The sequence below is a fragment of the Phyllostomus discolor genome, chromosome 8 (genome assembly GCF_004126475.2).
Source record: "Phyllostomus discolor isolate MPI-MPIP mPhyDis1 chromosome 8, mPhyDis1.pri.v3, whole genome shotgun sequence".
Lineage (NCBI taxonomy): Eukaryota > Metazoa > Chordata > Mammalia > Chiroptera > Phyllostomidae > Phyllostomus > Phyllostomus discolor.
In genome coordinates, this window is record NC_040910.2 from 29972334 (window position 1) to 30000281 (window position 27948).

A 27948-nucleotide genomic window follows, 5' to 3' on the forward strand; every position below is an offset into this window, starting at 1 on the left:
ACAATGAAGGCAAGTTGCACAGCTGGTACAGAGCTTTATTTTTCTTCAAACCTGTCATTTTCTCCCCATTGCATGTAAAAAGCTTGATGGTTAGAATTAGGAATTTTCTTAATCCCCCAAATGCCTAAGTGGAAGAAGTGTACAGCACCTGCAAACATGATAATCAATTAAAACCAGAGGCACTGGTCACTTTAAGGGTCTTGAATGTGCATCAGCTTCACTGACTCATGAACATTTTCAGGAAACAGATGTTGTACAGCATTTACACTAAACAACAAAATCCTCTGACATCGTTAGACGTCTGTGCATTTGATTCACTGGGATTCCTAATCTACAACGAACTTTAAAGCATGAGTCAATTAAAAGGAAATCCACTCCATTGGTAGTGAGAAATTTTTTTTGAAAATTCATATTGCTCTATCAGTCTTCATTCATATTTAGCTTACTTAATATTTACTAGGTATTTAGTATCTTAGGAAATTTCTTACTTTACCCTTGGAGTCTTCATTTTCCACAAATGCAATTGGTGCTGGTTTCATTAACTGCTATTTTAAAAAACCTCAATATTCTACTTAACACATAGTTACACTTCTTTCAGTAGGTTAATTGTAATGGTTCTTCAAAACCATTATCTACTCAGGCAACTAATCTGCTGTTTCTTTCCTTTTTGTTCGGGCCTGTGGAACCTTCATTTAAGGAGCTGTAGCCTTGGAGCATCTCAGGGGCTGCCAGTGGGGGAGGGGAAGTACCTGACTTCTGCCTCTAACATCAGTTGGCAGAAACCATTCAAGCAAAAGGGTGAGCATCACATGGCATGTGATTAATGTAGTATTAGGAGCATGCCCAATTTTTGCAATCTTCTTTTTTATATGAATACATTTATGATTTTAGTTTTGTCCTGACAGTAAAAAGACAATTTTAACTCATGCTTTCAGTTCCAGATAGCTCAAGGACCAGTGTGGTACTATTTTTGAGATTTCTTGACTCAGAATTTAAAATCTGTCATCAACAGAATATGGTGCTGCATGAGGTAGTGAGGTCCCTATTTATCAGAGATTTTCAAGCAGAGTTGAACTACTACCTGTGAGGCACAGTGTAGAAAAGATAGGTAAACCTGATAACCTCCTACTTTGTGACTCCATCCTTTAAAAATCACTGATTAACATTAAGCCTTACCTAGCTCCTTTGATTAAGACCCATGAAGAACATGGCATTCTAAACCCTGCATGAATAATTTAGTAACTGTTTATTCTGGGTCTGAAAATATGCACTAGCCAAAATTACCTGGTTAGGACAAAACTTTCCTATTTTCTCTTTTATGAGGACACAATCGTTAATACGTTTTATGAATGCTAGCATAATTCTCTTAGACCCTTCTTTTGAGAGAACCTGTGAACAGTTAGTTATATGCATGGTTTATTGGATAACTCACTCAGTAAGTTTTTTTGCCTCTTTAATCTGCAGTAAAATACTGACTTTCTACCCTTTTCATGTGCTTTACTTTTCCCACCTCGTAGTCTCCTTTCTTGTTTTGCTTACACGCCCCACATCTCCTTTACCTGAGAGGAATTCAGCTTTCGAAGGCTACTGATTGTCAAAGAAACTTATGTTCTTAGCTCGATCTTAGATTTGGCCTGGATCTGGTAGTGTCTTGTTGTTTTGTGGCACATCTATTACTCATGCCTACTCCCGTGGGAAGTTCTGGGTATGTGAGCCTCCTGATATTTTCGGATTCTCGTTATTAAGTTTGCTGTAACATGTCAAAAATTATTTCTTTATATAGATCAAAGAAAATTGCTATAAAGTTTGTCAAGACAGGTTTCTGAATTTGGAGAAAGCTTGTAGTTTTACATAAAAATTATTTTATTTTTTCTTTTTTCCCCAAGATATGCTTCAGGTGCAACAGACAGGGAAAGAACTGACTGCCGATTTCGTATCATTGGAAAGAGGGAATCAGGCAACAGTGACATGCCCTCTGGGTGGGATGTGGCACACATTCCGCACACCTGTGTGTGCACACCCTTTATTAATGCAGCAATCAAAACACAGGATGGGTCATGTGTTTTTCTACTATCACATCAACTTAAACAGTAGTCATCTGTTTCCATATTTAAATTATTTTTAAAAAGTGAACATTTAAAGTTCACAAAATCACCAGTTTGATATTTATGCTCAGGTAAATTTTTTTCTATCTTGTTTTCCCATTGTAACAAAGGATGTCCAGAACTAGATATACAGCAAACCAAACATAAATACGAACATCTTCTTTGACCCTAAATCACTGTAGGCAGCTCTGTGGAGTCTGAGAGATACACTTGAAGGCTTGGGTTACTGGTTAAATAAAAATAATTTATGTCAAAATATTGTTAGAACTATTTGTTTTCTATTTTTATATTCTCTAAAAGCTACCATTTTGATTGTGGTATTCTAAATATTAGCCTCCTCAAAATGATATCTCTATAGAATCTCAAAGATCATTACCAGCCTCATATGATATTTTCTTGTATAACACTCAGTCCTCTGGAAAACATAATAAACAATTCTGTTTTATTTTATTTCTTCCATAACTAGTTTATTTAATCCAAACCTGATTGATTACTGTACAAACCCTAAGAAAATCATTAGGAAAATGAACTTTGTTATCTACTGAAGGATTTTTAAATGAATAGATGAGTGTAAACATGACTAATGTCTTGAAGATATTAGGTGCTTGAAATATGTGTGGGAATACACAGTGAGATTTGGTAGGTATTTAAAGAATACAATAAATTAGCGTAAAAAGTAAAAATAGAAATAGACCAATAATCTTAAGGTCCTGCCAAAAGGATCTTTGTGAAGATAGGTACAGGATAGTAGCTGAACTGTGCTGAGTATAAAATAAAGTATCTAAAAGATAAGTTAAACCCTCTATTTTCTTACCAAATGAAATGAAATACTCAGAGGAAGTCCCCCATTAACAGAACGGTGGAGGCTGCCATTTCAGAGGTTCAGCACTGAGACGACACTATTTCCATCTGCGAACAGAAGGTGTCTGATTTGCCTTTGTAAAGCCATTCCTCCAGTGGCTGAGGCTGGTGTTTCTGCAGTTAACGTGACTTGTGTTGGCTGCACCACATTGGGAGTGTGCCTGCACAAAACATGCAAATATTCGTCGTGCCTCACGTTGTCTTCAAGTGCTGAAGAAATGAGCAGATCTTAGATCACTAATAAATAACAATCCAAGCACTGAATTTAAAACAGGTTCTCAGTCCATTAAATAATTGACAGAGCTATAGTTCGGTCTTTCCACTGAGTTGTTTTCTTATCTAACACTTGCTCTTTAAAGGGAAGCTTAAATAACACGGACAATTAAAAATGAAGCAAACAATAAAAAAAGAAAAAGGAAAGATTCCAGAATCCATTGTGTGGGATGGCAGGCATCTTAGCCTTAGTTTTGATAAAAGGAATGCTCCTAAGCATCTGAGGCAAATCATTCTTGACGTAAGGACAGGACACAATAATGCTTGGGATGGGTGGGAACATTCACATATTTTTAGAGTGATTTCTATACATTAGGTAGCACATTTAGTTCCTAGAATTTTAGTCAAGTATTAGTATTTCTTTTTACCAAATATGATATACAAAAAAGATGAGAAAAGTAGCTGTGCCTTAAAAATATGAAAATATAATATATTAAACAAAACCACTATAAATTACATAGATTCTCAGTATAAAATTGTTTTTTTTTTCACTTAGAATAAATATCATCCAAGTTTGCAGATCATCTAAGTGAATTAAATATGCACATGTATCTGAATCACTTTCAGAATTTCTAGATAAAAATTGCTAGAGATATAACCAGATGACTCAGAAACCAGAAACTGTTTGATTTTGACAATGACTACATATGACCCAAAGAACATGGCTTGGGATTTAGTGTTAAGCTTTTAAAACCTCCCAAATGAGTCTGCATACACACAGCCCTATGTCTATGAATTTTATGAAGCCATAATATCTTTAAAAATTAGCTGAAAGCCACAAGGTCTCCTCCATTTCATATTCTAGCAGGAGAACCTTTCTTATTTTGTACAGAAGCTATAGGACGGATAGGAAGAGTGTAGAATTTCTGGAAGGAGAGATCTCCATTGTAAGCCAATCTTCCTTTAGGTTGGCTATTATTATATCAAGAGCCTTTTCATACTTTAAAGAGGGGGAAGTTTCGAAAATCTATATAATCTTCCCGGTCTAAAGAAGCTAAAAGCAAAATGGAAACATTCTTTAGTCACACATTTCTGCTCCTAATTCATAAAAAATTTGCCCATTTTAGACTTTTCATTCCAAATCAAGTCTAAATTAAATAGATGCCATCTCCTATAATTTTCATGTGGAAAGGTGCACATGGGTTTGGGTGGAATGAAAACTGAATACATTGAGAAGAAGTTCACACAATGCCACAAAATGAGCTTCAGTCTCTGTTGTTTGGGGTATACAGATCCATGGTAAGAATTTGTTACTTCCATAACAAGTGGAAATGTTTATATTCTAAGAGTTGGAGATAAAATTTTTCTGCAACCCAGATACATAAAATCCTAGTCAAGAGAGCCTAATCAGGAATCATGGTATCTTTTAATTGCTCACTACTAATTTCTTTTTGTGACCACCCACGATTCCAACAGTTCATTCTAATCAAACTCCATGTCTTGTAGAACGACTTCCACATCAGTTATCTATGAACAAAAATAAGCCTGCCAAAGCCATTTCTAAAGCCAAACTCTCTGCCCTCAGGTATAGAGCTAGATGTGTTTGCTGCAAAGTTTGCACAGCAAAAGCATCCAACCTCATGTACCCATTTTTGCTCCTAATATTGCTTGTCTCTTGCAGTGGGGGCCAACATGAGACATTACAAACTTTCCATAAAACTATAAATATCTGAGCTAGAAAGGATCTTGTGATCCATGAGGTATAATATAACCCCTATATTTTGCAGGTGAAGAAGATTAAACCCCAGAATAAGAAAGAGAACTGTCCAAGGTGACTGACTTATCCAGACAGTGACAGAACGATGACTAAACATCTGCATCTGCTCTCTTCACTACCAGTGTGGTCCATGTACCCCTCCAGTGTCATGACCCCATCACTTGATGTGTCCAAGGCCCTTATAAAGACTTCAAGGTCAGTGTCTCTCTGCTCCTAAGAGAAAATGAAATAACACCATTTTTTCTTATCATGATTAAACCTAAACCATAGAAGTGGTCTAAATGATTAATTTGGGGTGGAGAGAGATCCACAACTTGCTTAAAATGCGATGATTTTTTAAAATCATCGCATTTATTTGAGTAAGTAATGCAGCATAAACAAGGTTAGGTAAACCCAGAGATATAAGTAACTATCTTTAAAGTGACCGTGAAAAAACACAAGGATGAAAACATGGGTTTAGTTCTGTGAGAGAGTGAGACCCTTTAAATGGTGCCCAGGGCTCATCTAGAGTGGCCCGTCTGACATAGGAAAACTGAAAGCCAGACTTGCCCAAAGCCAGGCAGCTGGTTATTAGCACAGTCAGGTAAGGTGTTGGCCTTTGAATGACTAGTTTTGTCTTTGTCTATAACATCACTCTGCCTTGCATATAACTGCTTTCTTGTGAGACTAAATAATTCAATAATTTTGGCATTAAATTTGATGGCGCAGTTTCCTATGCTATTGTCATAATATTTATATCCTTCCCTGCAAGCTTCTCTGGGTAGCCAGTATTCTACAGCATACAGGAATTCATCAAATGCCATGAGTATTATGGATATATTCGACCTTTTATAACCTCCCCCACCCATACCTCAGTTGAGCTCACCAAAATGCTCTCTGAACAGGTAAACACAATTTTATTTGGCTATTAAAGTGCTATTCCTGGGCAAAGGTTTTTCTCAGTTTCACAACAGCAGCTTCATTGGAAACAAATAAAAATCAAGGTATGAAAACAAGCCTGGCAAGTAACAAAAATAAGGAGCCTCATAACTACTTTCGAACATTACAAGTGACTTATGAGATATCAGACCTGGTACAGGCGACTGATACCAAAGCCTCTGAGGTAAATGTTCTAGGGGAAAATAAGGACAAAGAGGACTAAACCAGAAAGAGCAATTAGTATTAATATAACAACAATTACTCCATTATAAAGGAACAGTGAAAGTAATAAAAACTGAGAAGAAAGTGCAACAAACCCATATACGTGCATTTGCTATTGTAGCAGACCTATAATTTTTTTTAAAAGAAAAGCAATGCAGTGTGCATCGGACAGGGCTCTTGAACTCAGAATTTATCTTACAGTAGTGTACTCTTTGCCAAAAGGGCATCACCTATTAAGGTACTTGGCAGAGAATAGTCTCCAAAATTCATATCACTTGGACAGACTCCTCCTGTCCAAAATTATCAGTTCTGCACCCTGATGTTTCCCGCATCCTTTTCTACTGGGGAAGGTCCAGTCACATGAACTGCACACAGGTGTTTCCCCTTTTAAAATGGCATCACTCCTACCTAAGGGATGAGAGTCTCCTGGTAAGGCTTAGCGGCAAGTGCGTACTACATCTGGACTACGAGGAGCAGCCCCTGATTTTCTTGATATGCATAGCTTTTCGGAGTTGATATTAGACATGGCTTTCATAAATAATGCAGGTGTTTATGTCGTTTCCTACTGCTGGCTCTGTGGTTTCCAGGTGAGCTGGAGGCAAGACTCTATCTATAGATACCTCCACAGGTGTGGGCTCTTCAGATGTTAGCTCCGTGGATGTTACATCTGTGGAAGGCTCTGCAGTTTCTGCGGAATGTTCAGCTGATGGTTCTGTCTCCTCTTCATCTTTGACTTCAAACTGTACCCCTTCTTGGTCGTCCACGTGATCTTTTCTGGACTGTGGATGAACGGACACCTTGATGGCAATCTGCTGCGGCTGTTCATGCAGCGACGAGGCGTCTGAGTCGGCGGTGGGGGAGTCGCTTCGCTTCAGAGAGTTCGGGATCGTGTACACCTCATCCCTGTCTGTGGCCTCCTGGCCTTCTGGGGTGTGCCGCACGAAGTTCTGCCCCTGCTCCTCCAGCCCGACCACTTCCATGATCTCCTCCATGATGGTCCTGCAGTTCATGATGAGAGGAGGCAGAGGCACACTCCTGGCAAGCTCTTCAATATAGCGGGCAAACTCCATGGTTTTGAACTGGGTGACTTTGGCAAGCTCTAGAGTTTTGGCTGAGGTGATGATGGGGATCCGCTTGGCAATCTCAAATGCCTTTTGCAGCTTCTCTGCACCTTCTGTCCTAAAGAACTCGTTGATGGCTTTCTCAGTCTTCTTCAGGTGGCTGCTCATCATGCACAGGCGGGTGATGTTGAGGACCATGACGATGGTGAAGGCCACGAGGCAGACAACCATGTAGTAGACACCCATGTCCCCGGAGGTGAAGATGACGCGCAGGGTCACCGTGTTGTTCACAGTGCCATAGACATTAGAAGCAACACATGTGTATTTACCTCGGTCTGAAAAAGACACCTTGGTGATGTTCAGGAGGCCACTCTCGAGCATCTGCCATTTTCCTGTTGGAAGGGAGAGAAGAACATTCAAAAAAGGACATACAGCGCCCACTGATGTGACTACAGACTCACATATTACTAAAAACATCTACCATCGACCATCACAGCTGTGACCATTTACTGTGTGCCAGACACTGATGTGTATGAACTCACTGAGTCTTCACAACCCTGTGGGACAGGCAGGTAGTAACACTAGCCCTGTATACAGGATGAGAAAACTGAGGCACAATCAGATTAAACCTTCCCAAGGTCAGCAGTTTGGAAGCAGCAGAGCTAGAAGATGAGCTCAAAGTTCAAGAGGCTCTATTCTTAACCACCAGGCCGTACTGTGTAATTTCACATCCTGGGGAAAATAAGAAAAATAAACCATCCGGAAAATACTGAACTCTTACTGGAGAATTCCTTAATGCTAGCATTCTAACCTGCTTGTGAGCATGACTCTACTGAATATATGTTCATTGGGGGTTTAATGTTTCTCAGAGTATAGTAGTCCAGGACCAACCTAAGATCTGGAGTAAATCAATTAAATTATAATTTTTTACCTGGGTTCCTCATATTTGATATTGAAGTTATCATTGTATGACCTCAGTTAATTAAAACATAATTATGTCATTAACTTTGAGAATCTAAAATGAATTGTCTATATTACTTAAAGTTATAAACTAACAATGAACAAATTCAGAGACTGCGTATGAATTAGTATCAGTTTGTTTTGGCCTTGCAAATAAATTATAGACCCATCAGATTGAAGATAAGCCTCACACAAGACAGTGAATGCATGTTGATAACAGCAATTCTTCCTTCCCCCTCTGTCCTGGAAAGGACCTGGTGTTGCCCTCAGAATGGGGTTCTGAGTCAGGCAAAACTCTTTAGTAGGGGTTCTTGGTCTGCCTGTACACCCACAGGTCAGAGAAGCCCTGGACAACATACAAGCAACACTGGCTTGTGGATCTTGGGTCTGAGCCTTTCTGTAATCCTACCACCCACCTCCCTACACTGTCCTATAGAGAATGGAGGGTTCAGGTCAGCCCTCTTGGGAGTTCTAAGGAACACAGCAGGCAGATATTTCTCCATAAGAGCGCTCCAGGTCTCTAAGCCAACTAGAGGGACCTCTCTGGAGAGATGGCACAATTAATGTGTAGTTTCAAGTGTCTATTATTGCACTGTATTTTGCTTCTTCCCTCCTGGCAGTGACTTTTAATTCTAAGTCTGCTATTCCCCCAAAGCAACAAGCAAAGTGTTCCTTTTTTAAATTCATGAGCACATATGTCACCAAAGTCTCAAGGGACCGAGAAATGAGGCAACAGAGGGCCTTCTTTATGCCAGTGTCGTTCTGCTACAGCATGGTGACTACAGTCCCATGAACGTCCTTCCCTCCTGGGGGCCGACAGTCCCTCGACTTGCTAGCGGTGGCGAATCTGGCAGGATGCCTTTGCTGGATGCTGCCACATTCCTTTGCTCTCTGAAAGAACGTCTGTGAAGAGTGGTTCCTAGCGTCCCTGAGTAACCCTTTTCTAACAATTCACCCAGTGTATTTTCCCCAGGAGCACAAAACACTGGGTTGAAAAATCTAGTGAAGTTTCAGTCTCTGTGAATGTGCATGAATAAACAAGCCTAGCACCCAGTCTGTGAAATTTCTCTCATTTAGACGGAGCAAGAGCAAGCCTTCCACCCCTTTCTTTCCCTGAACCTCAATTTTGATACTTTTTCTGCAGATTTGCCCAAATGTATAATCATATGAGGCAAGGGAAATTATGAATTTATTTTCTTAATATTTGCATATTTCCTAAAAGTAGATTACAGCAGGCATAGGGGGAAAAACTCTAGATGATTTAAAGCTTATTAAAGACATGGAAGGTATTGGATCCCAGAGAATCACAGACTACATCACAGTAGTTTCTCATGTTTACCTTCCTTCGTTTATAAGAAAACATATTAGGAAACAGGATGAAGAGGATGAGGAGGCAAGGTTATTTGTATGGGGAGTGATTAGGATCAATTCATTCATCTACTAACCTCCCCATTGCCATTCCTTTTACGGAGGGATTGATTGTAAATTCAAAGAAAGATAACTTGAACCTGGGTGCAGAAGAGCAAAAACAGAAACGAACGCTAAAGGAAGAAGCCAGTCATCTATTTGATGGTAATATAAACAGCTTTCTCCTCACACCCACATCATAATTTTAGTGGTAGTTGTATTCTGTTATAGGCAAAGGGAATGCAGCAATACATATTAGTTACACCATGCCAATGCTTTCCTCTACTTAAAAATGTTTAAATTTATAATTATTTTCAGGCATACTTGTCATTGTGTACTGACATGTATTTATCTATCTTGGGCCTGAGTGATTAAATGCAGTTAGAACTTAGACATTTCAGAAAGTTTCTTACCACACTGTGAGAAGAGGCATAGTTTGGAATCAAACACAACGTTACGAAGCGACACTTATGACTTGTTTGAAGGAAAACAGAGATTTCCAACAGATAACTGCTTAGGGGCACATGTGCTTCTTACTTGGCTCAGGACAGCGGGTCCTTAGACTAACGTCTTGCATGTACTTTATTCAATCATTAACTTAGTTTATTCTTGAATTCTGAAGTCCAGCTATGTATCTGTGGCTATATTGGCTTACCTATAATCTTTGGCAAAAATGAATCTATGTTATGACCCTAAAACTCTTGGGCTATTACCTATAGTCTGAGCTGCAACACCCAAGTTAAGAGATTGAGACCATCTCTCTCTCTGCCAGCAACTTCCTGTTTCCAGTCGAAGATGAGGACACCAGGACATCTCTTTCGTTTTTGGTCCTTTACTGGATTCCTCTTGAAACAACCATCATATCTATTTTATGGGTTAAGGTAATATTAATGGCATTTAGGCTTCCACCTGGATTAAATATTTTGTTATCAGATCACAAAGCAAGTCTTTGGAAGCCAACACACACACATCCTAAGGACTATAATGTCAGAAGAGCTAAAATTTTGACCTCAGAGGTGACATACAACTGTATGCCTTCCCTTTGAAAGGCTGACACATCCATTCCTTCCTAGGAACTAAGACTCTGAGTAATGCCTCTCAGCTGCAGCTTGACCTTTGACCAGTGGCAAAGATTTCTGCATGCCCTACTATTATATGAATCCCACACAACTAAGGAGGTAGCACAAATTCCACTTTGGGGGTCCTCCCACCCCAGCTTCGAGTCTAGGCTCATGCAGCATCTCCACAGGGCACCTGCCCAGCTGAGATCATCTCAAGAACACTTTCTGTGCTGCCCATAACCATTCACCTCTGTCTGTAAATATTGTGTCCCCAGACTTATTCTGGAACAGTTCCAACTTCAGCTGTCAGAAAGTTAAACAAATAAAAACACCCCCAATGTTTTACACATGAATCAGTCATACCCAGTGCTGTTGCCATGCATTTCAAATTGTAATTGAGTGGGAATATCGAAGTTACATGTTGAATTTTCATTAAGTTGCATCACTTCAGAACCAATAAGAACCCAAAATGTCAGCAGCTGATGCTAAGTCAGTTCTATGTGCAAAGATTTTGGAGGAAATAAAAGAGGTAGCTATTTAATCATTACTTTCTGAATATAATACAAGAGATTGCTAAAATATTTCCTAATTGCTCTTGATAGAAGTTCACTTCCATCCTGTGCCTTGCTCAGACCATAGTTCCCCACTTGGGAACGCCCTTCCTCCATCCCCTCTCTTTCCACTCTGGTCCTGGAAGGTGACACGCACCTGAAAGATTCAGGCTAAAACACTCACATGCAGCAGGAGAAGGGCTGCCGTATCTCTACTGGACACCCGTGTTTGCCCAGGAATCTGTCACAGTCTTGCCTAAGAAACTCCAGGCACGAGAACCACACGTGAAGATCAACCACATGTGAATAGTCATGTTGTGGTGACACTGTCTCCTTTGCAAAGAGAAAAGCTAACAGATGTTATTTCTTAGCTGTACTGCAGTGTGTGCTATGCTGCACAACAAAGCTGACATTTTTAGAAGGGCAGTCAGCCTTTTCTATCTTGTTCAAACCTTCAGTCAATAATTATTGAATAAACCATCCATATACCAGGTTCCACGCTCAACTGTGCAAATATAAAGACGATGCCTGACTGCGAAAACCACCCAGGCCAAAAGGGGGACAGATTCCAACAAATAACTGAGGGATCGCTGGTGCAGGGCAGTAGAGTGACAAAAGGAACCGCGAGGACAAGCTTCCTAGAGAGATGTGAGGTGCTCGCCAGGGCCGGGACATTGCGGAGTGCAGGGTGCAGGCAGGGAGGACAACAAGGGTAAAGAGAAAGGACTTTTAAGATCACAGGGGAGTGGTAGGTGGAACAGGGTAGCATTGAGCCCGAGAAGGGACCCAGTGTACAACACGCCTGTAGCTGACAAGCCATTTTTAGAATCAAGGAGGGCTAGGGTAGAGGCAAGGCTTGGGAGGGGCACAAGGCCAAACTTTTCCAGAGCTTAAAATGTTTATGCTGTCAGAGAAAAGGAGTCCCTCATTTTATGAAACTTTCCCTGATTTCTTATCTTCAGGGGCCTCAGGACCCTCCCACATGCTCTCTCTCTGCCTGGAATGCTCCCCCCTTCCCCACCTCACACATTCTTAGCGCAGCTGAGGCACCACCTGGGCATCTTCCCTTGTTTGCTGGGAAAGCCTCCTCTGACCCCTGATTAAATCAGAGGAGAGAACCTCAAAGTCCAGAAGCAGATACCAGGGAGTGGGGGAAATGCAAAAAATAAGGAAGATGTCATTGCCAATCAGTGAGGAAAAAAATATTGGGATAATTGACTAGTCATTTGAAAGAATAGTTAAATTCCCTCTTTATGTGATACATAAAAATAAATTTGAAGTATTCTGAAGATCTAAATGTAAAATTAAAAGTGTAAAATTAACAGAATATATTAAGGCATTTTTATGACCTTGGAATAGGAAGGCTATTTTAAGCATTTCAAGAATTGTGGAAAAGTAAAGAAAAACACTGATGGATTAAATGTCTCCCAAATTAAAATTCTTTATACTATAAAATATGACATGCTAAAGGTAAAAGCAAATGAAAAAGTAGAAGAAAATTCTATAATATTTGACAAATACTTAATAACTATAAAACATAAAAAAATCAAGACAATCCAAAAGAAAAAAATGGGGAAAAGACATAAATGGGTGACAGAAAAAAAAAGCCAATCATATCTAAGTGTAGAAAACAACCAGTGATGAAATTATAATTAAAATATGAAGGGATTACTTTTTAAAAACAACTTTCTCACCTTTCAGAGTACCAAATAAAGGTTGGGGGGCACTGAGTGTACAGGGTGCTCCCGAAAGAATGGAGAAAGGGACATTCCCATACACTGCAGCGGGGAGCGGGGGGCGGGGAGGGGGCAACCTTTGGAAGGTTGATTTGAAGGAGTCCCTCAAAATTTAAAGTGAATGTAATCTGTGACTCATGTTTAGACTTCTTGAAATTCTTCAAATAAGGCAAGCCTAGATTGACTGGAAGAATATCAGTGAATGTAAGAAAATCAAGGTAATGAAAAATATTTTTTTCTAGAATAGTTTTTCTCTGCAGGGACATACTTCTAGAGCTTTCCTCCCCTGCCAACATTCTCTGAGAGAAGCTATAACCTCGGTCCCATCCAGAAAGGAGTCTTACTTACCACAGGGCCTGCGTGCACACATGGAGGGGAAGTCGCTTAGGATGGCACAAGGTCACGTCAATAGGACAGTGTCAAGAAGACCATTTAGCAATTAGAGAAGGGATCAGCAGCATTGGATGGCTATAGTTAAACCTGTAAATGCCCCCAAATTCTATGTTATGGGGGTTATTGTGACTCAAAGTGTAACCAATACGTGGCACCAGATCAGAACTACCACCCAAACAACTTCTGTCCAAAGCCGTACAGAAATGAGCTGCAGCAACACTTTCTGGAGCTGAAGAACTATAAGGAATGTGAGAGCACAACCAACAAAGACACTGTAATTACAGCCTTTCTCCAAATACCATGTCTAAGAAATCCTAAGTCTTTCCAGGTTTCTTGAGGATCACTGAGCATTAAAAATTAACATTATACTCAAATGCTAAGCGGTTAGAATTCTTGTCAAATTACTTACTAGAAGAAAAGGATTTATTTTTTCCTTAGAGAGTTCTGTGAATGTGTACACAAACTGATGTATGCTTTGTCTCTATCCCCAATGACTGGTGTAAAAAGATTAAAACTGTTCACAACGCCATTTAGATACTTAGGCTCTTAAGCTCCTCACACCCCTGCTTTTCAAGAAGGAGTTCAATCTGCCAAAACAAGTAGATTTTATTTAAGTTGCCTGAAACCAACTTAAAAATTTCAGGGTAGTGAGAATTTCAATGAATGTTTATGTAAACATAAATGAAATGTAACATTCACTTGAATGACTATCACACTGAATTGACACTTGTCGAGTAAGAACAAAATGCAGTGTGGGTGTGTGGCTATAAATGTTGCCCTTATCTTCCACTATGTGAAATATAGGCTTCTGAAAAGAAAGGACTCGTGCCTTTTTACTAAACATAATTGGAAACAAATTTAGCACCGTGTGGCTGAACCTGTTACCGGGCTTCTGCAGTACATGTCAGCTCCTTAAAGCCACTGCAGTCAGGCTATGAACATCGCCAGCCACAAGGGCTCTTGCGTCTTCTGCCCCAAACCTTCCCCAGGGACCTCTTCAAAGAGCGCTACTAGGGCAGCTATAACAAGCTAGTGCCCAAGTCACGTGGAGCCAGGGCAGCTTAGGACAGCACGGGCTTAGCTCAGCTTTCACTCAAGAAGGTAGGGTGGAAGGACTGTGCTGGTCAGAGTCTGTGCTGCTCCTCTGCTTAAAGGCATGAATGGTATCTGAAAAGAACCTCTGTTTTCATTTCCTGCAAAAGGAAATGTCTGACACTCCAGCTCACTTGATCTGGGAATCTTAATTTTCAAAACTGCCAAGCATGTAATTCCATGCCGAGTAGCAAGAGTCTTTTCTGACAGTAGCTGCTGGTGTTCTTCTAAGACCAGAGCACCCTTCACCGGGTTCATATAAAAAGATTACACTCTGGGAATCTCAGCTGTCGTACTCATCTGAGGTGGGTCTGGAAGCGTCTCTTCATGGCTAAGACAAAGCCTTCCAGGCTCACGTCTGAAATGCAGCACAACTCACTTAAACACTATAAATGGGGCTTTGTTACCAAGGTGGCCCTTAATAAGACTCAATTTGGAAAATGAATCAAAGCACCATAAATTAAACCACTTTATAGCAAAATACATTAGGGGTTGAAGGTCTACTTTGCAATGATTCTTTAGTTAGCTGAGGAGTGCTTCTTTGGATTAGGCCAGGTCTTCTCAACTCAGGCACCACTGACAGTTTGCATTGCATAATTCTCCGTAGGGATCTATCCTGTGCATGGTAGGAAGTTTAATAGCATCCCTGCAGTCACTGGGTGAAGCAAATGTAAAGTTCATCCTGTGCATAATATGGATACTTTGTAATCTCCACACACACTGCTGTTTCAGAGGCAGAATACCGGAGATCAGTGGGCCCTGAGCTCACGGAAGCGAAGTGCTGGGAAAGAGGGGCCTCTGATGGAGGGGCGGGAGGCGCAGTTCCCGAACTTGCTTTCATGGCAAGTCACGTTGTTTTGAAATTTTAAATAACGTTTCAGGGATGCAAATTTTGTGGGTTTATCAAATTTTATTTAAAAGGTTGAGAAATTGAGGTAGAGAATAAGAAATTACCCAGAAAATGAGATCCTTTCTTTACAAAACACATTGTGTTATGAAACGGAGTTAAGCGTTTAGCATCTATGATTGTGATCATATAGGACAATATTGCTAATAACAGCAGTTGTCATTTGGTGACAGTGTGGTATGTTCCAGGTCCTATATTAAGCTTTTAATATACAATAGTTTATTTAAGGCAGACCACCTCACATGGTAGTAAAAAGAATTATCTCTATTTTACAGATAAGCAAACTGTGGCTCAGAAAAATTAAGGAACTTGTTCAAAGAAAAACTATCATGTGCTTCTTTGGACTTTCCAATAGTATATTCATTATGTATTTTTTGATTAATGCCTTTTGGTAAGTTGATTTTTTGAGTGTCAAATATTTCATGATCTAAAAGGGGAGTTCAGTTAAGTTATTTGTATGTTAACACATTACTTCATGCTGATCTTAGAGGCCAAGGACAATTTACATGGAACACTGCGGGAACTGACCTCCTTCCATACCTATCAACTAGAGAAGTGGTACACTACAGTCTTAAAACTCGGCTGGCACAACTTGTTGATGTCCTTAGCAGAAGTAGTTAAAAGGCAATTCATAGTCTATTAAAAAAATCTGAAAAGCAAGAGATAAAAATAACACAGTGATATAAACTAAATGCAAAATGTATAATGATGAATTCCACAAAGCTGGAGGAGCAGTTGTGACAATTATGGACTTTGTGGTGTTCAGCTCAGTGTACTCTGTGCATGTTTACTTTCGAAGGCAATTCTTAATTAGCTTTGGTGACAGAAATCTACAAGAGTACAGAAAACAAATCCATAGAAAGGTCTAAAACCTAACTTCCAGGATGATTTTAAACTTAATTGCTAACAAGCGAGACAAGTTTACAAAGGCCTATTATACCAGCTGACTTTCCTGAAATGTTTATTTATCATCTGATAAAGGTGCTAGTGTTCATTTGAGTGGTTTAAAATTAGGGTAAGAAGTCACAGCAAAAATGCACCAGATAATTTGTACCTGAAATCACTGGGACTTTTTCACAATACTTTGACAAGTATGTATTTATTTCTTTTCACCTCTAGCAAAAGGAAAATTGAAACCAGCACATTGTGTGGCCATTTGTGGTTATTCATGTTATTTGAAATCTGAGTTATTTGTGCAATATAGTTGGTGCACCACCCCAAACAAGTCCTTTAGTGAATGACCAAAGAAAAAAAAAGTCTTTCTCCAGAAATAGATTCCACACTGGCCTCTCCTAATCCTGTGGAACTGAAGACACAAACAGGAGTGAAGAAGGCAAAGCAGCTGTGGCACCCTCGGATGACAGGAAATGGCCCCCTTTCTCTAGGGTTGGCAGGGCTGGCCTGAAGAATAGCCATCTCACTCTTTCAGTATAAACAGAAAATTGTTCCCTTCCCAGCTAATCACAAAGCGAATGGTAGTGTGCTCCAGGAGCAACTCCCTAGGGGTCTGAATGCATTTCTGTACACACACGTTACAGCACGCACCCTAACACTGTCAACCTGTGTGGTGGTGGTTACAATGCCTTTTCTCTCCAGGGGGGCTTCCCTCATTCACTCAGTCTGGGTTGATGGTCTTCAACATTTTTCACCTACTGAGACCTGAGGGATAAGCAGATGCTGGTTGGGCACAGAGAGAGAATAAATACCAGCTTGGCTTCACTCTGGTTGTGTAATTTCCTCTCCATTCACCCGCTGTCTCATCTGTAAACATGAGCATTAATAATACCTAACTGTCATGCTTACTGTAAAGATTAGAAATAATGCATGTAACTTGGTCCAGGGGCTTAATCAATGGTAGTGGTTGTTAATGAAAATTACATTCATTTTGTTAGTTTGATTGTAACAGTACTCTACTGTATCTAGGCAACGTTCCAGGATATTAGCATCATTTTTCACTATATTCAATCACCTCTTTGTTGAGTTATAAATGAAATATTGCTTTATTTAAATTTCTGGCCGATTGGCCTGAAAACTAAAATCTATGTCTGTGTTATAATATAGGCATTTTTCCTTTAGAAACGAGGGATTAAAGACTATGGGTCTTCTAATAGGCCATTCTAGGACTAAAATTCTCATATTTTATGATGAAGAGTGTCGTTTCTTCTATTTCCTATGTTTTGCTTGGTTGTTAGGCACAGTGTTTTTATTCTGCCTCATGTTACTTATGTTCTGAAATTACTATTATTATGCATTGTAATTGCAAAAGCTGAGCTAGAACATCAAGTACTAGTATTGAGAGTTCTCTTCAAAAATCTACAGTGCATCTTCCTCATGAGGTTTAAAACCAGCTGATTTATCAGCAAGGCTGCTGGCTACAGACACGATGACAATGCTGAGTTCTGACAGAGCAGGTAGTTCTCTGTGCCAAAGGCTTCCCAGCAGCTACCAAAGTTCAGGGGTCACTGACAGGCTGCTATCTCAGACCACCTGAGCAGCCACGAACAAAAGAATATTGAGCCAAATGTAACTTCCATCTAGTTCAAGTTCCCAATACACAGATGAGGAAGGCAAGGTACAGACTCCTCTTGCCAAGACTGAGTCAATAGTATGAGGACCTCTTCAATTAAGACATCACATGATCTCTTTGAAGCAATAAAGTACTACTTCGGGACAGCACTCACGATGTTGCAACTGAAATTTGGGCCTCAATACCATGCTGTTTTCTTTCTTGTTTTCTTTCTTTCTAGGCCTCAGGGCTTCTGTGCCTCAGCCCCAACCCTTCAATACCCAAGGATAACCTCTGCTCCAAGGTCCTCACTCCCCTCAATTCAGTCACCTGGATAGTCCTTGAAGTGGCCCAGCCCTGCGGAAAGACTTAGGGAATTACAGGTACCTGAGTGTTGTTTATGTTACCATGGTTACTGTCCTGCTTCACAAGTGTAATGTCACTGCCTTTTGCCTTGTAGTTGGGAAGGAAGGCACTGTAGGAATGGAAACCACATGTGGGCTAGGGGTGGTGGCATCTCATCCTTCCACTGTCAGTAGTGAAGTTTCTAGTCATAAGCACTTAATAGCAGCAGGACCTTGGGAAAATCCGAGTAAAGGATGGATTTGCAGTACATCGTCCTACGATCCCCTCTAATTTAAATATTCTGTGGTCCCCTAAGTTTACCTGGTAGGGAAAGTGTTCCACTTTTCCAGGTTAAACGGAGGAGCATATGCATGACACCCAGTATATAATATCTTCATTAAAGGGAAGAACCTTTTCTATGTTGTGCATCCTCGAATGGCCAACCACAAGCAATGAAATCAAAGCACGACAGAGAAACCCAATCCCTGCAAGTCAGACTGTGAGCTGCCTTAACCATTAGGTGCACAGCTGTTAACAAGTATGTAATTGCAAGAAAACTACCTTCACTCTGCTCCTAAGGAGACAGAAGGCACTGGCCTCTCTTCCTTCTTCAGACCAATTAAGATAAAATGAGGGAAAGAAGTTGAAAATGTGGGTTTTCTGGGAGCAGAAACTCTTCTTGGGATTGTTCACTGGTTAATGGGCTTGAGGATGGGCAGGAACATGTGGATGAAAGGGCGGCAGAAACCAATAAGCTGACACTTCACAACAATGGTCTTTTTACTCCCTGGCCCCCAATCCCCTGCTCGATCTCACAGGAAATGCTTGGGAAAGTACATTAACAGCCTCAGGAAAGTGGGACAGGCTTGGATTTTCAGACAATTCTCACACCTAAAACAAGAAATGTACTGATTCCCAGTGACCCAACCAATCCCTTCTCTGGCTGGAAATCTCCTTTAGTAAGCTCAGTGCTTAGGTAGGTGATTCACACTTTTGGGTCAGAAACTCACTTATTAAAAACCAAGCATCCTCTTATTAGCATGTTATTTCTTGCTATTGCATTCTTCCTCCCTCGGGGCCTCAGCCTCAACAGTCTGGAAACTTCAGCCGGGTCTCCAAGAGCACCGAAAGATCTCTGGTTAGTGACTGAGAACTTGCACAGAGGCTTCTTTTAAGAAGTGTGGTCTTTAAATCCACAGTCCATGGATTAAACTGACGTCTAAAGATAAACAATGGCTACATTGTTTATTTGAGCCAGTTGTGCAACCCAGAACCAAAATAAAACTCCCTCATACAGATGGAACATACACTGAAGGGAAGGTCCATTTTACATCCATCCCTATAACATTTTGTATTCATAAATTAGAAAATGCCAAGAGGCCTTTTAAAAGACTGATGTTTGCCCTTTGTTGTCTGAGTCAGAGTGAAAAAAATCAATTAATTACTGCTTTGAATCCTTAAGGATATATACTTCCCTCTCTTGCGTCAGAATGAAGACAAAATGAGATCTTTAAGTGACCTGAATAGGAATAACTTACACTCCAGGCGCTGGCTCGACAGTCCATTTACATTTTATGACATTTGACCCGACTTTAAAGCCTACCTCCTCCTCTCTCCTTCTCATCCTCTTCTTCTTTCAGCAGCTTGCCAATGGAATTATACCACTTGAACTGTGGATTAGGGATGCCATCAACACTACAATTAATCAAGGCACTATTCCCTTCCTTGACTATGATATGGTCAGTTCTGGCAATGATTACGGGCATAAAGCCCCAGACCACGTCAGTGCCATTTAAAGTGCTGTTAGTCACACTCTTTGCAGTCGCTAGAGTGGATACCAGGATTAAACAGGGCACAGAAGGTAGAAAGCACACAGGCAGATGGCTCTTCAGTCGATCCATCTTCTTTGCTTGCTCTGTAAGGCAACAGAGATGGTTTGCCACTGGAGTCTTCTATCAGACAGCACGCTGTTCAGAGCAGGCCGTGGGACAAACCTGTGCTGGTTCCGTAGAGTTGGTTCTTGATTAAGAACCTGTTAAAAACAAATAAACAAACAGGCTGTACATACATAAATATTAGCATTCACACCTTAAAAATATTATTTACAAAATGTTAGAAACCCAGCTGAAATACAAACCTACATAATTTTTAGACAGCACTCAAATCAGATGTTTCAAATGTTAAGTTACTTTTTGCACAGGCATCATAACAAATAACTCTATTATTTTTGCTGCTGACATGTATAGCTATTAGTAGGAACACACACATATATTTCTTATGTTAAATTTGTCACAGTACTTCAGAAAGTTCAAAAACTGATTTGGGCTTCTTTTGTTGAGCACGACAAGATCTCTTTCCACCTTCCCCATCATCTGTCCTCACCACAGGCGCCCTGACTCTTCACAGGGTGTCCCTGAGCCGATTCTCCTCCAGGGAACACAGCTCCCTGCCTGACTCAGGGGTCACAGCTCTGCCAGCGTGGGGACGGGCACTGCGAGAATCAGTCTGGCATTCTCCTAACTCCCCACTGCGGCTTCCAGGATACCGTTCCCTTCATGCAGCTGTCCACGCTCTTTTGAGCTTCATGCCGTCCAAGTCTGTCTCATGTAACTGTTACCTATGGATGCCTGATCACTCACCGAATTCCCTAGTTTCTTCTTGTGCCTCCCAGATGCTGGGGTGAACATCAGTAGGTACGCAGTGACATTACGGGTGGCAGCACTTCCATGTCCGAAGATCTAACCTTCGCCTACATCTCTACCCTCCGTTTCATCCACTAATCATACGGCCACACTCGAGATCTCTCACCTGTCCAAATTCTAAATTCTGAAGTTCCAAGTCATTCTGAGGTTCTAAATAACTACCTTTAACTATGCCCTACCATTCCTCCAGATCTCTTACTCCTCTCACTGGACTTTCTAGCCCTCCTGTTTTTCTCAGTGTCTATCTTCCTCCCCACTCTCCACTTTCATGCTCCGATTCAGTCTCAGTCTAGACCCAATCCCCAGGATCCTCACCCCTTGTTCTCTGCCACCATGACTTTGACAGTATACAATCATGATCAAACTAATTGTCTTGGCTCCCACCCCCAGAAGGCCAGAGCACTACTGGAGAGAAGCATACAACCATGTTATTGCCAAATTAAAGAAACCATCTCCAACCCTAGCCAGGTCACTGACGACCACTGGCGATCTGGTTATTGTGGCCTGGTTGGTGCAGTATCTGCTTTGCTCAATGCTATGGACATCATCAGCTTTCAAATCAAGCACCTTAGCCCAGTGTTGTCCCTACTGTTCTCAAAGACACCTTTCTCTTACTAAGACTTGCAGGCATGAATTCTCACTGTCTTCTTAACAAGAAAACTATATTTTATCCTAAATTCCTCCCCTGCCAATTACTTCAAACTACTCAGTTCTGTATTTTGCCTGCTCTTTATTGAAGCAGCGCTTGCTCACATCACCAGTCACTCCTAGTGCCAAGTTTTCAGTCTCTTGCCAAATCTCTGTGGGGATTGCCACTACAAACTGTTCTTTCTCAAACCCTCTCCCTGGCTTCCACACTCTGCTCCCCCTAACTGCCCTCATTATTCTCTACGAGCTCCTCTTCTTCCCAGTCCTTGCAAGTTAGGCAGCTCCTCGACTTTCATCACTGGCCCTCTTCTTTTCACCTTCATCTCTCCCTAAGGTTCCATTCCCATGCCTTTATTACCTCTTCCAGTCTTCTAATGCTCACATCCATGTCCCCAGTCCTGACTCTGTTCTAGGCTTCACACTGGTATTACTAACTGCCCGCTGGACATCTCAGTCAGAATGTTCTGAAGGTAACTCAGCTTTGCCAAACCACATTCATCTTATCTGCTAAACATGCTACCTTTCCTGGAGTCCGTATTTCAGGTCAGAGCGGCGCCGAATACACAGGTGTGCATCGGTATTAATCCTCAACCTGACTGTTGCCCTCATACCCTCAGGACCTCAGTAATTACACGTTGTTGGTTCTACCTTTTGAATGCTGCTAGATTGTTCATCCTTCCCGTGTGCTTCGAGAGAGCCTTATTTCAGGCCTCCCTGGCTTCCTACCAGAAACAGCATAGCAGCCTTCTACAGGATCTGCCTCCAGTCTTATCCCAGTCCCCAGTCCAATCCCTTATCTATTCTACAGCACAAAGTGTATGGTGCCACTTCTTTACTTAGCAACCATTGATGTTTCTGCAGTGTCCACATCATAGAATCCGAATTCCTTACCCTTTTTATTCATTCAAATGTAATTATTGAACACCTACTATTAGGCAGACACTATTTTAGTCCTAGAGATAGAAGGAGAGTAAGAGAAGACAGATCTTTCCTGTTATGTGGACATTATATTCTCATGGGGAAAAGCAGACAGTAAGTGAATACCATGTAAATAGGAATTTCAACTGATGATGCCTGCTTTGAAAAACACACCCTAATGCATAGAGTGGTTAGGCAATCCGGGAGGACTTCACTGAGGAGGCAGTCCCTGCACCGGGCTGCTTTAGGAATCAGACACACCTAGACCTGGGAGAACAGCATTCCAGGAAGAAGGAACGTCAAAAGCAAAGGGAGGAGGCAAGATGGGTCAGAGAAGTAGACAGGCCCAGATCACTCAGGACTTTGCAGGACAGTGTAAAGCATTTGGGTTTTATCTAACATTCACTGGGATCTTCCAATGTATGTGATTCCAAAATATATGATTTCTTTTTGAAAATCAACTTTACTGGTATAGTAATTTTCACACAATAAATGTATACCCATTTGATAAATGTATACACCCATGCAGCTAATATAATAAAAAGATACAGGATGTTCCCATCACTACCAAAAGTTCCCCTGTGTCCTTTGCCAGCTGAGTTTGTACACTGATCCATTCATTTTTGTGGGTGGCATGAGGTATGGATCAAGGTTCATTCCCCCCATCCCCCCATGGATATCCAGTTGTTTTGGCACTATTTATAAAAAGACTGTCCTTTCTGCAATGGATTTTTTGCCTTGTTGTTAAAAATAAACACACAAACCAAAAAACCCCAAACAAACTAAAACCTAGCCTATTTCCCAATTCCTTATTCCAGTCCACTAATATTTATGTCTACCCTTATGCTAGTACCACACTGACGATATGGTATCTGTAGTGTCTGAAGTGTCCCTGACACTTCCTGGGGTGTCCATGCAGCCCAGGACAGCTGGGAAAGAGGTCCAACACAAAACTGTAAATTTACTTGAAACATGAGATTTTTCTGTGATCACATGTCTCAATGTATTTAATGTGTGGCCCAAGACAACTCTTCTTCCAATGTGGCCCAGAGACGCCCAAAGGTCGGACACCCGTGGTAGATGCTTGATGAATTGCTGACTTAATGAATCTCTCTCCAAAGGCTGAAATTATTACTCCAATTTGGTAGACAATAAAACTGAATAGGTCCTGGGGGGAGTGGGGAAGAGGGTGATAAATTAGCTTCGGACCATAGATTAGTTCACTGGGAAATAAAAGAGTTCTCTTAGTGCCATAGACTTCCACACTACGCACCCCCCCCCCCCCCCGCCTGACCAGAGTGCCTTCCTGTGCCAGGAAGACCGACACATTACTCCACCCGCAGGAATCGTGTGGCCCAGAGAGATAGCACAGGCTACAAGGGCATGACAGATAGCCCCGCCATGGCTTTGTAAATGTTTCTCTCTACTTGGCCAAATGTGTGGTTTCCTTTTAATGGGGAAGTTGTAAATGTGATCTATTCAATACAGAATGGTTGGCAAGAGCATGCCTCATGTTTTAGATAGACTGGGCCAGGATCTAACCACCTTCATGGGCTGGGCTGTGCTTTTCTGACCAGGTACTTACAAGTACAGGACAATTACAATGATCCATGACCAAATGTACATAAAGTATTTCCATACTGCTTGGCTTGATAAACAAGAATTATTGATATGATGTATGAAACATCCTTTACTGACATTGTGCTTTTCAAATTGATTTTTAGTTTATCCTTCAAACCATATCATTTAAAAGACATACCTTGTTTTTAGTTTTGTTGAATACATTATTAACAGTCATCCTACTACTAGAAATAATTATACATGCTTTTCAGCACTGGCTCCTTTTGCAGAGACTCAAGTCTGAAAATGGGTGAGCTGCCCCTCTAAGGCAGACGTGGCAGTGAGCATCTTGAGGACAGTAGCTGGGGTCACCCATCTGGGACTCCCCGAGTCCCAGGTTAGAGCAGACACCCAACTAAATACCTTGGAAGAGAATGAGACACAAGACAAAATGGGAGATCGGTTCTAATAAATCTGTGTAGTAAATGCACTGTAGCATTTTTCTTCCACAATGAAGATTAATGTAACACATGGAAGGATCAGTTTTAACAAGCATAATGCAAGGGCTGTATTCAAACAAAGCCCAACCACATTGGTGTTTCAAACACATTTCAAACACATTGTGCCAGGCAGAATAAAGAGAAGGGGATACTGCTTATTATTCTAGCATACTTTAATAATGTCAGTAGGCTTCTGGCTAGAAACACAGTAACTGTTCTAAAGCTGCATCTAGTTCCCTTAGAGACCTTGAGATGTACAGAGAAAGATTTTTCACTTGAATGTAGGCATTTAAGTTAGCAAACTCATTCCTCCCTCCCCCCATTCTCTCTCATCCTTTCTCATTTTGAAAAGTTACTAAGATACAGAAACATAATGTGTAATTTATAGGTTGTTTGTATCAACACATTTTTATTCTAAAACTCTCTGAACATTTATTTCTGAAAATCAAGCCTTAAATTAACACTAATAAAATAATCATTTTTACTAACATTCTACTGTATTTCACACCATACCCTTGCAGTTCATTTTTTTTTAAGTATTTATTCTGTGCTGGGCACACTGCCAGGGGTTTGGGGGGATGGGTTAGGAGTTCTACAAAGCTCAATCAGTCATAGGTTATGATCACTTACAGTCTAGTAGGGGGAGAGAGACAGATTTCAATATGTTCTGTAGCTGGAATAAGCTTAGAGGTAGGTAGGTAGGTAGGTAGGTAGAAGAAGGAGCATTAGCCTGTCTGGGTGACAGCTACCAAGCATCCCTTCCCAAGTCCCCCCACCCTTTCCTGTGAATCCCACAGCTCAGAGGGGCCTTCTAATCTGTCCATGGTGCCTGCAGCTAGTTCCAAACTTCGGGCACTCTTCTGAGACATGAGTTTGCACTTGTCTCAGTTTTGTCTCAAATTACAAGGACAGCTTCTTGATTTAGAAGGTCCTCAATACTGGGCAGCCAAAGTCATGCTTATGCACTTGCTGTGAGAAACCACACCTGTAAGGAGCTCGATGGCAGTTGTTCATGGGGGAACTCACGACGAGTTACCAGAAGAGCACAAAGCCATCACGTCACTTTGGACACCAGGAAAATATTCTACAAATATACTTTGTTCAGCTCGTCAGATTTTATGGACCGCATTATGAAAAGTTCAGTTAATAGTACTACATAACATTGTGAAAGACGTTTTAGCCACTGAAGAATAAGCCACAAGTACTATAATCCAGCAGTTTAAAATGCAGTCCTTCAAAGTACAAGAACAAAGGCCACGGATTCCAACACCGGCTTTAACAGAAGCTACAATGGACAGATTGTTAAATTTCATGTGTTTGCTCATGGCCTTTGGGAAAACTTCCACAGAATATTTCTATAAATAAAACAAAAGAGAAAATATTTAGCAAACATCAAATGTCCTTTCTTTAACTTGATTCCTTTCTTACCTCCAACAACTGTATTTTATCTAAAAATGTTTAATAATATGCTTTATTGAATCTTCTTGTTTGTTCGTTTCTCTGCTGGCAATAAAACATTGACCATGTATTTCTGGAGTTGGGAAGAAAAGGGCCTCTTGTTCAAGGGTGTTTTGAACTAAATGAATATACATTATTGTTTTTTCTTGGCAATATTTATGCTGCCATTTTTCCATCAACTATGATGAATAATTTTATAGTTACACAACTGGATTTTTTCACAACTTCTACTGAGAGTTACCACGCTTTTCACTTGTACATAAATGATGCCAGGAAGGCTGCCTTTGAGTTTAAGACACTCTTGCTCAGTTTCTACTCATGAAGCAAGGACGAGAAACCCCAACTTCGTGTGGAATGGAGAGGCACTAAAATGCGCACCATGTCATCAATGCTAAGTTTGAGAAACTGGCAGCCAACTGAGACCATTTTAGTTGTGAAAATACTTCTGCAGCTTCCTTTCCCATATATCGTAATTAATAAAAATTCACACACTAGCCCTTTTTAACAGCATTTAAAAATGATTTTCTTTTGCAATTTTAAGAAAAATTAACCAACAAAATTCTCACTAGCCCATTCATTCTCCCCTAACTTCCTGTAAGATCAACATGTACTGAGTTTTGAGGCAGTTTAGGTGATGTACCAATATGGACTATGGGAACCCAAAGTCAAAGGGCCAAGGAATTTATAGAAGAATGTGCCTATAGCAATTGCTACAGGAATCAAATCACTTAAGTGCCAAGTCAGCTAAGTTTTATCTTAGTGTCCAAAGTCATATTACAGAAAGAGATTCATACTGTCCGCCTTTGTTCCCTACCCACGTGCAAGAATCAAATGAGTCGAGATTCTTAATACTTCTAATCACACAAGGGTAATTCCTGACGTAGATGGCAAATGTGATCATTACACGAAAGTATGGAGGAGCATAATTTTTATTTTTAGAAGCATCCAGACAGATGAATTCAACCCAAATCAGTACCCTCCCTGGGCCAGGCACAGCACCAGGGGTGAGGAACACAAAGGTAAGACACAGTCCTTCCCCCTATGGTCCAGGAATCTAGGAGGGGGAAAGAGAAAAGTAAAATAACAGTCACAAGACAGTGTGAGAGCTGCCCCATCAGGGGCGTGTCAAGGATCCACTGTGGCGTACGAAAGAAGACCCAAGTGGCCTGGGGGCCAGGAAAAGCCTTCTGTAAGTAGTGAACATGTTGTGGTTTAATTATCAAGGAGTTCACCAAGTAGACCAGGGAAGAGAAGCTGACTGAAAAAGAGGAAGAGCATGTTCAAAGTGGTGACTAGACAGACGGGCATAACTGGGGAAATGTATGTAGTTAGGCACTGCTGGTGGTGTATAGAAGAAAAAAGGGGAATAGACTGGAAAGGCGGGCTGGTCCAGATAATGGTGGGGTGGTATGAAATGCCAAGGATGGGGCGGACCCATGGGTTTTGAAAGGGGCCAGTGACACGGCCAGTTTTGTGTTTAGAAAGATCACCTTGTTCATAGTGTGAACCTCAGTACAGTGTGGTTGATGATGTAGAGTTGGCTAGGAGCCTATTACAACATCCAGGAAGGAAAGAGAAAACAGGGGCTGGAACTAAATGCAGTGGGGAAGGAAAGATGTAGGCAAATCCAAAAGAGGAACAGGAATTAGAATGTTCAAGATTTAATGACTGACTGCTATAGAGCAGCTGAGTCACCGCAGACCTCCCCAGCAGTGGGGCCTCCCGTTACACAGCTCTCTGAGCAAAGGAGTGTCTTGTCTGTCAAGAACCAATGCCTGGCACTGTAAGTGGGATACACATAGATGCATGAATCGGGGATTCCAGCTGACACCTCCCTTGGGCAGCGCCGCACACTCGCTGCTCCACTTGGAGGAGGGCCTGCCTGCCTGTGGGCAGTGGCTGAGCAGAGTCCATCGTGGCTCCTGCCAGGCCCACTTACCTTTCCTTCTGGCGTCACGCTTTTCTCTCTCTCTAACTCAGCTGATGGAAGGTATCGTGACAAGCAGCAGCAGCAGTGACTTGTAAATTTATGAACTGTCACAAATTG

General features: G+C 41.1%; 1 protein-coding gene across 4 annotated transcripts in view; it reads right to left on the reverse strand.

Annotated features, from left to right (window-relative positions):
- Nucleotides 1-203: 203 nt before the first annotated feature.
- The window catches only part of MFAP3L (microfibril associated protein 3 like), a 41621-nt gene continuing 13876 nt past the window's right edge, over nucleotides 204-27948 (reverse strand). For 2 of the 4 annotated variants that reach the window (XM_028519655.2, XM_036031999.1), the window contains exons 2-3: nucleotides 19719-20147; nucleotides 204-7549 (exon numbers count right to left, since the gene is read on the reverse strand). In XM_028519655.2, coding sequence (XP_028375456.1) covers nucleotides 6615-7549; nucleotides 19719-20016 — 1233 coding nt within the window. In that variant the 5' untranslated portion in view covers nucleotides 20017-20147 and the 3' untranslated portion in view covers nucleotides 204-6614. The remainder of the gene's footprint in view (nucleotides 7550-19718; nucleotides 20148-27948) is intronic. The other 2 variants (XM_036031998.1, XM_028519653.2) reach the window with 1 other exon arrangement.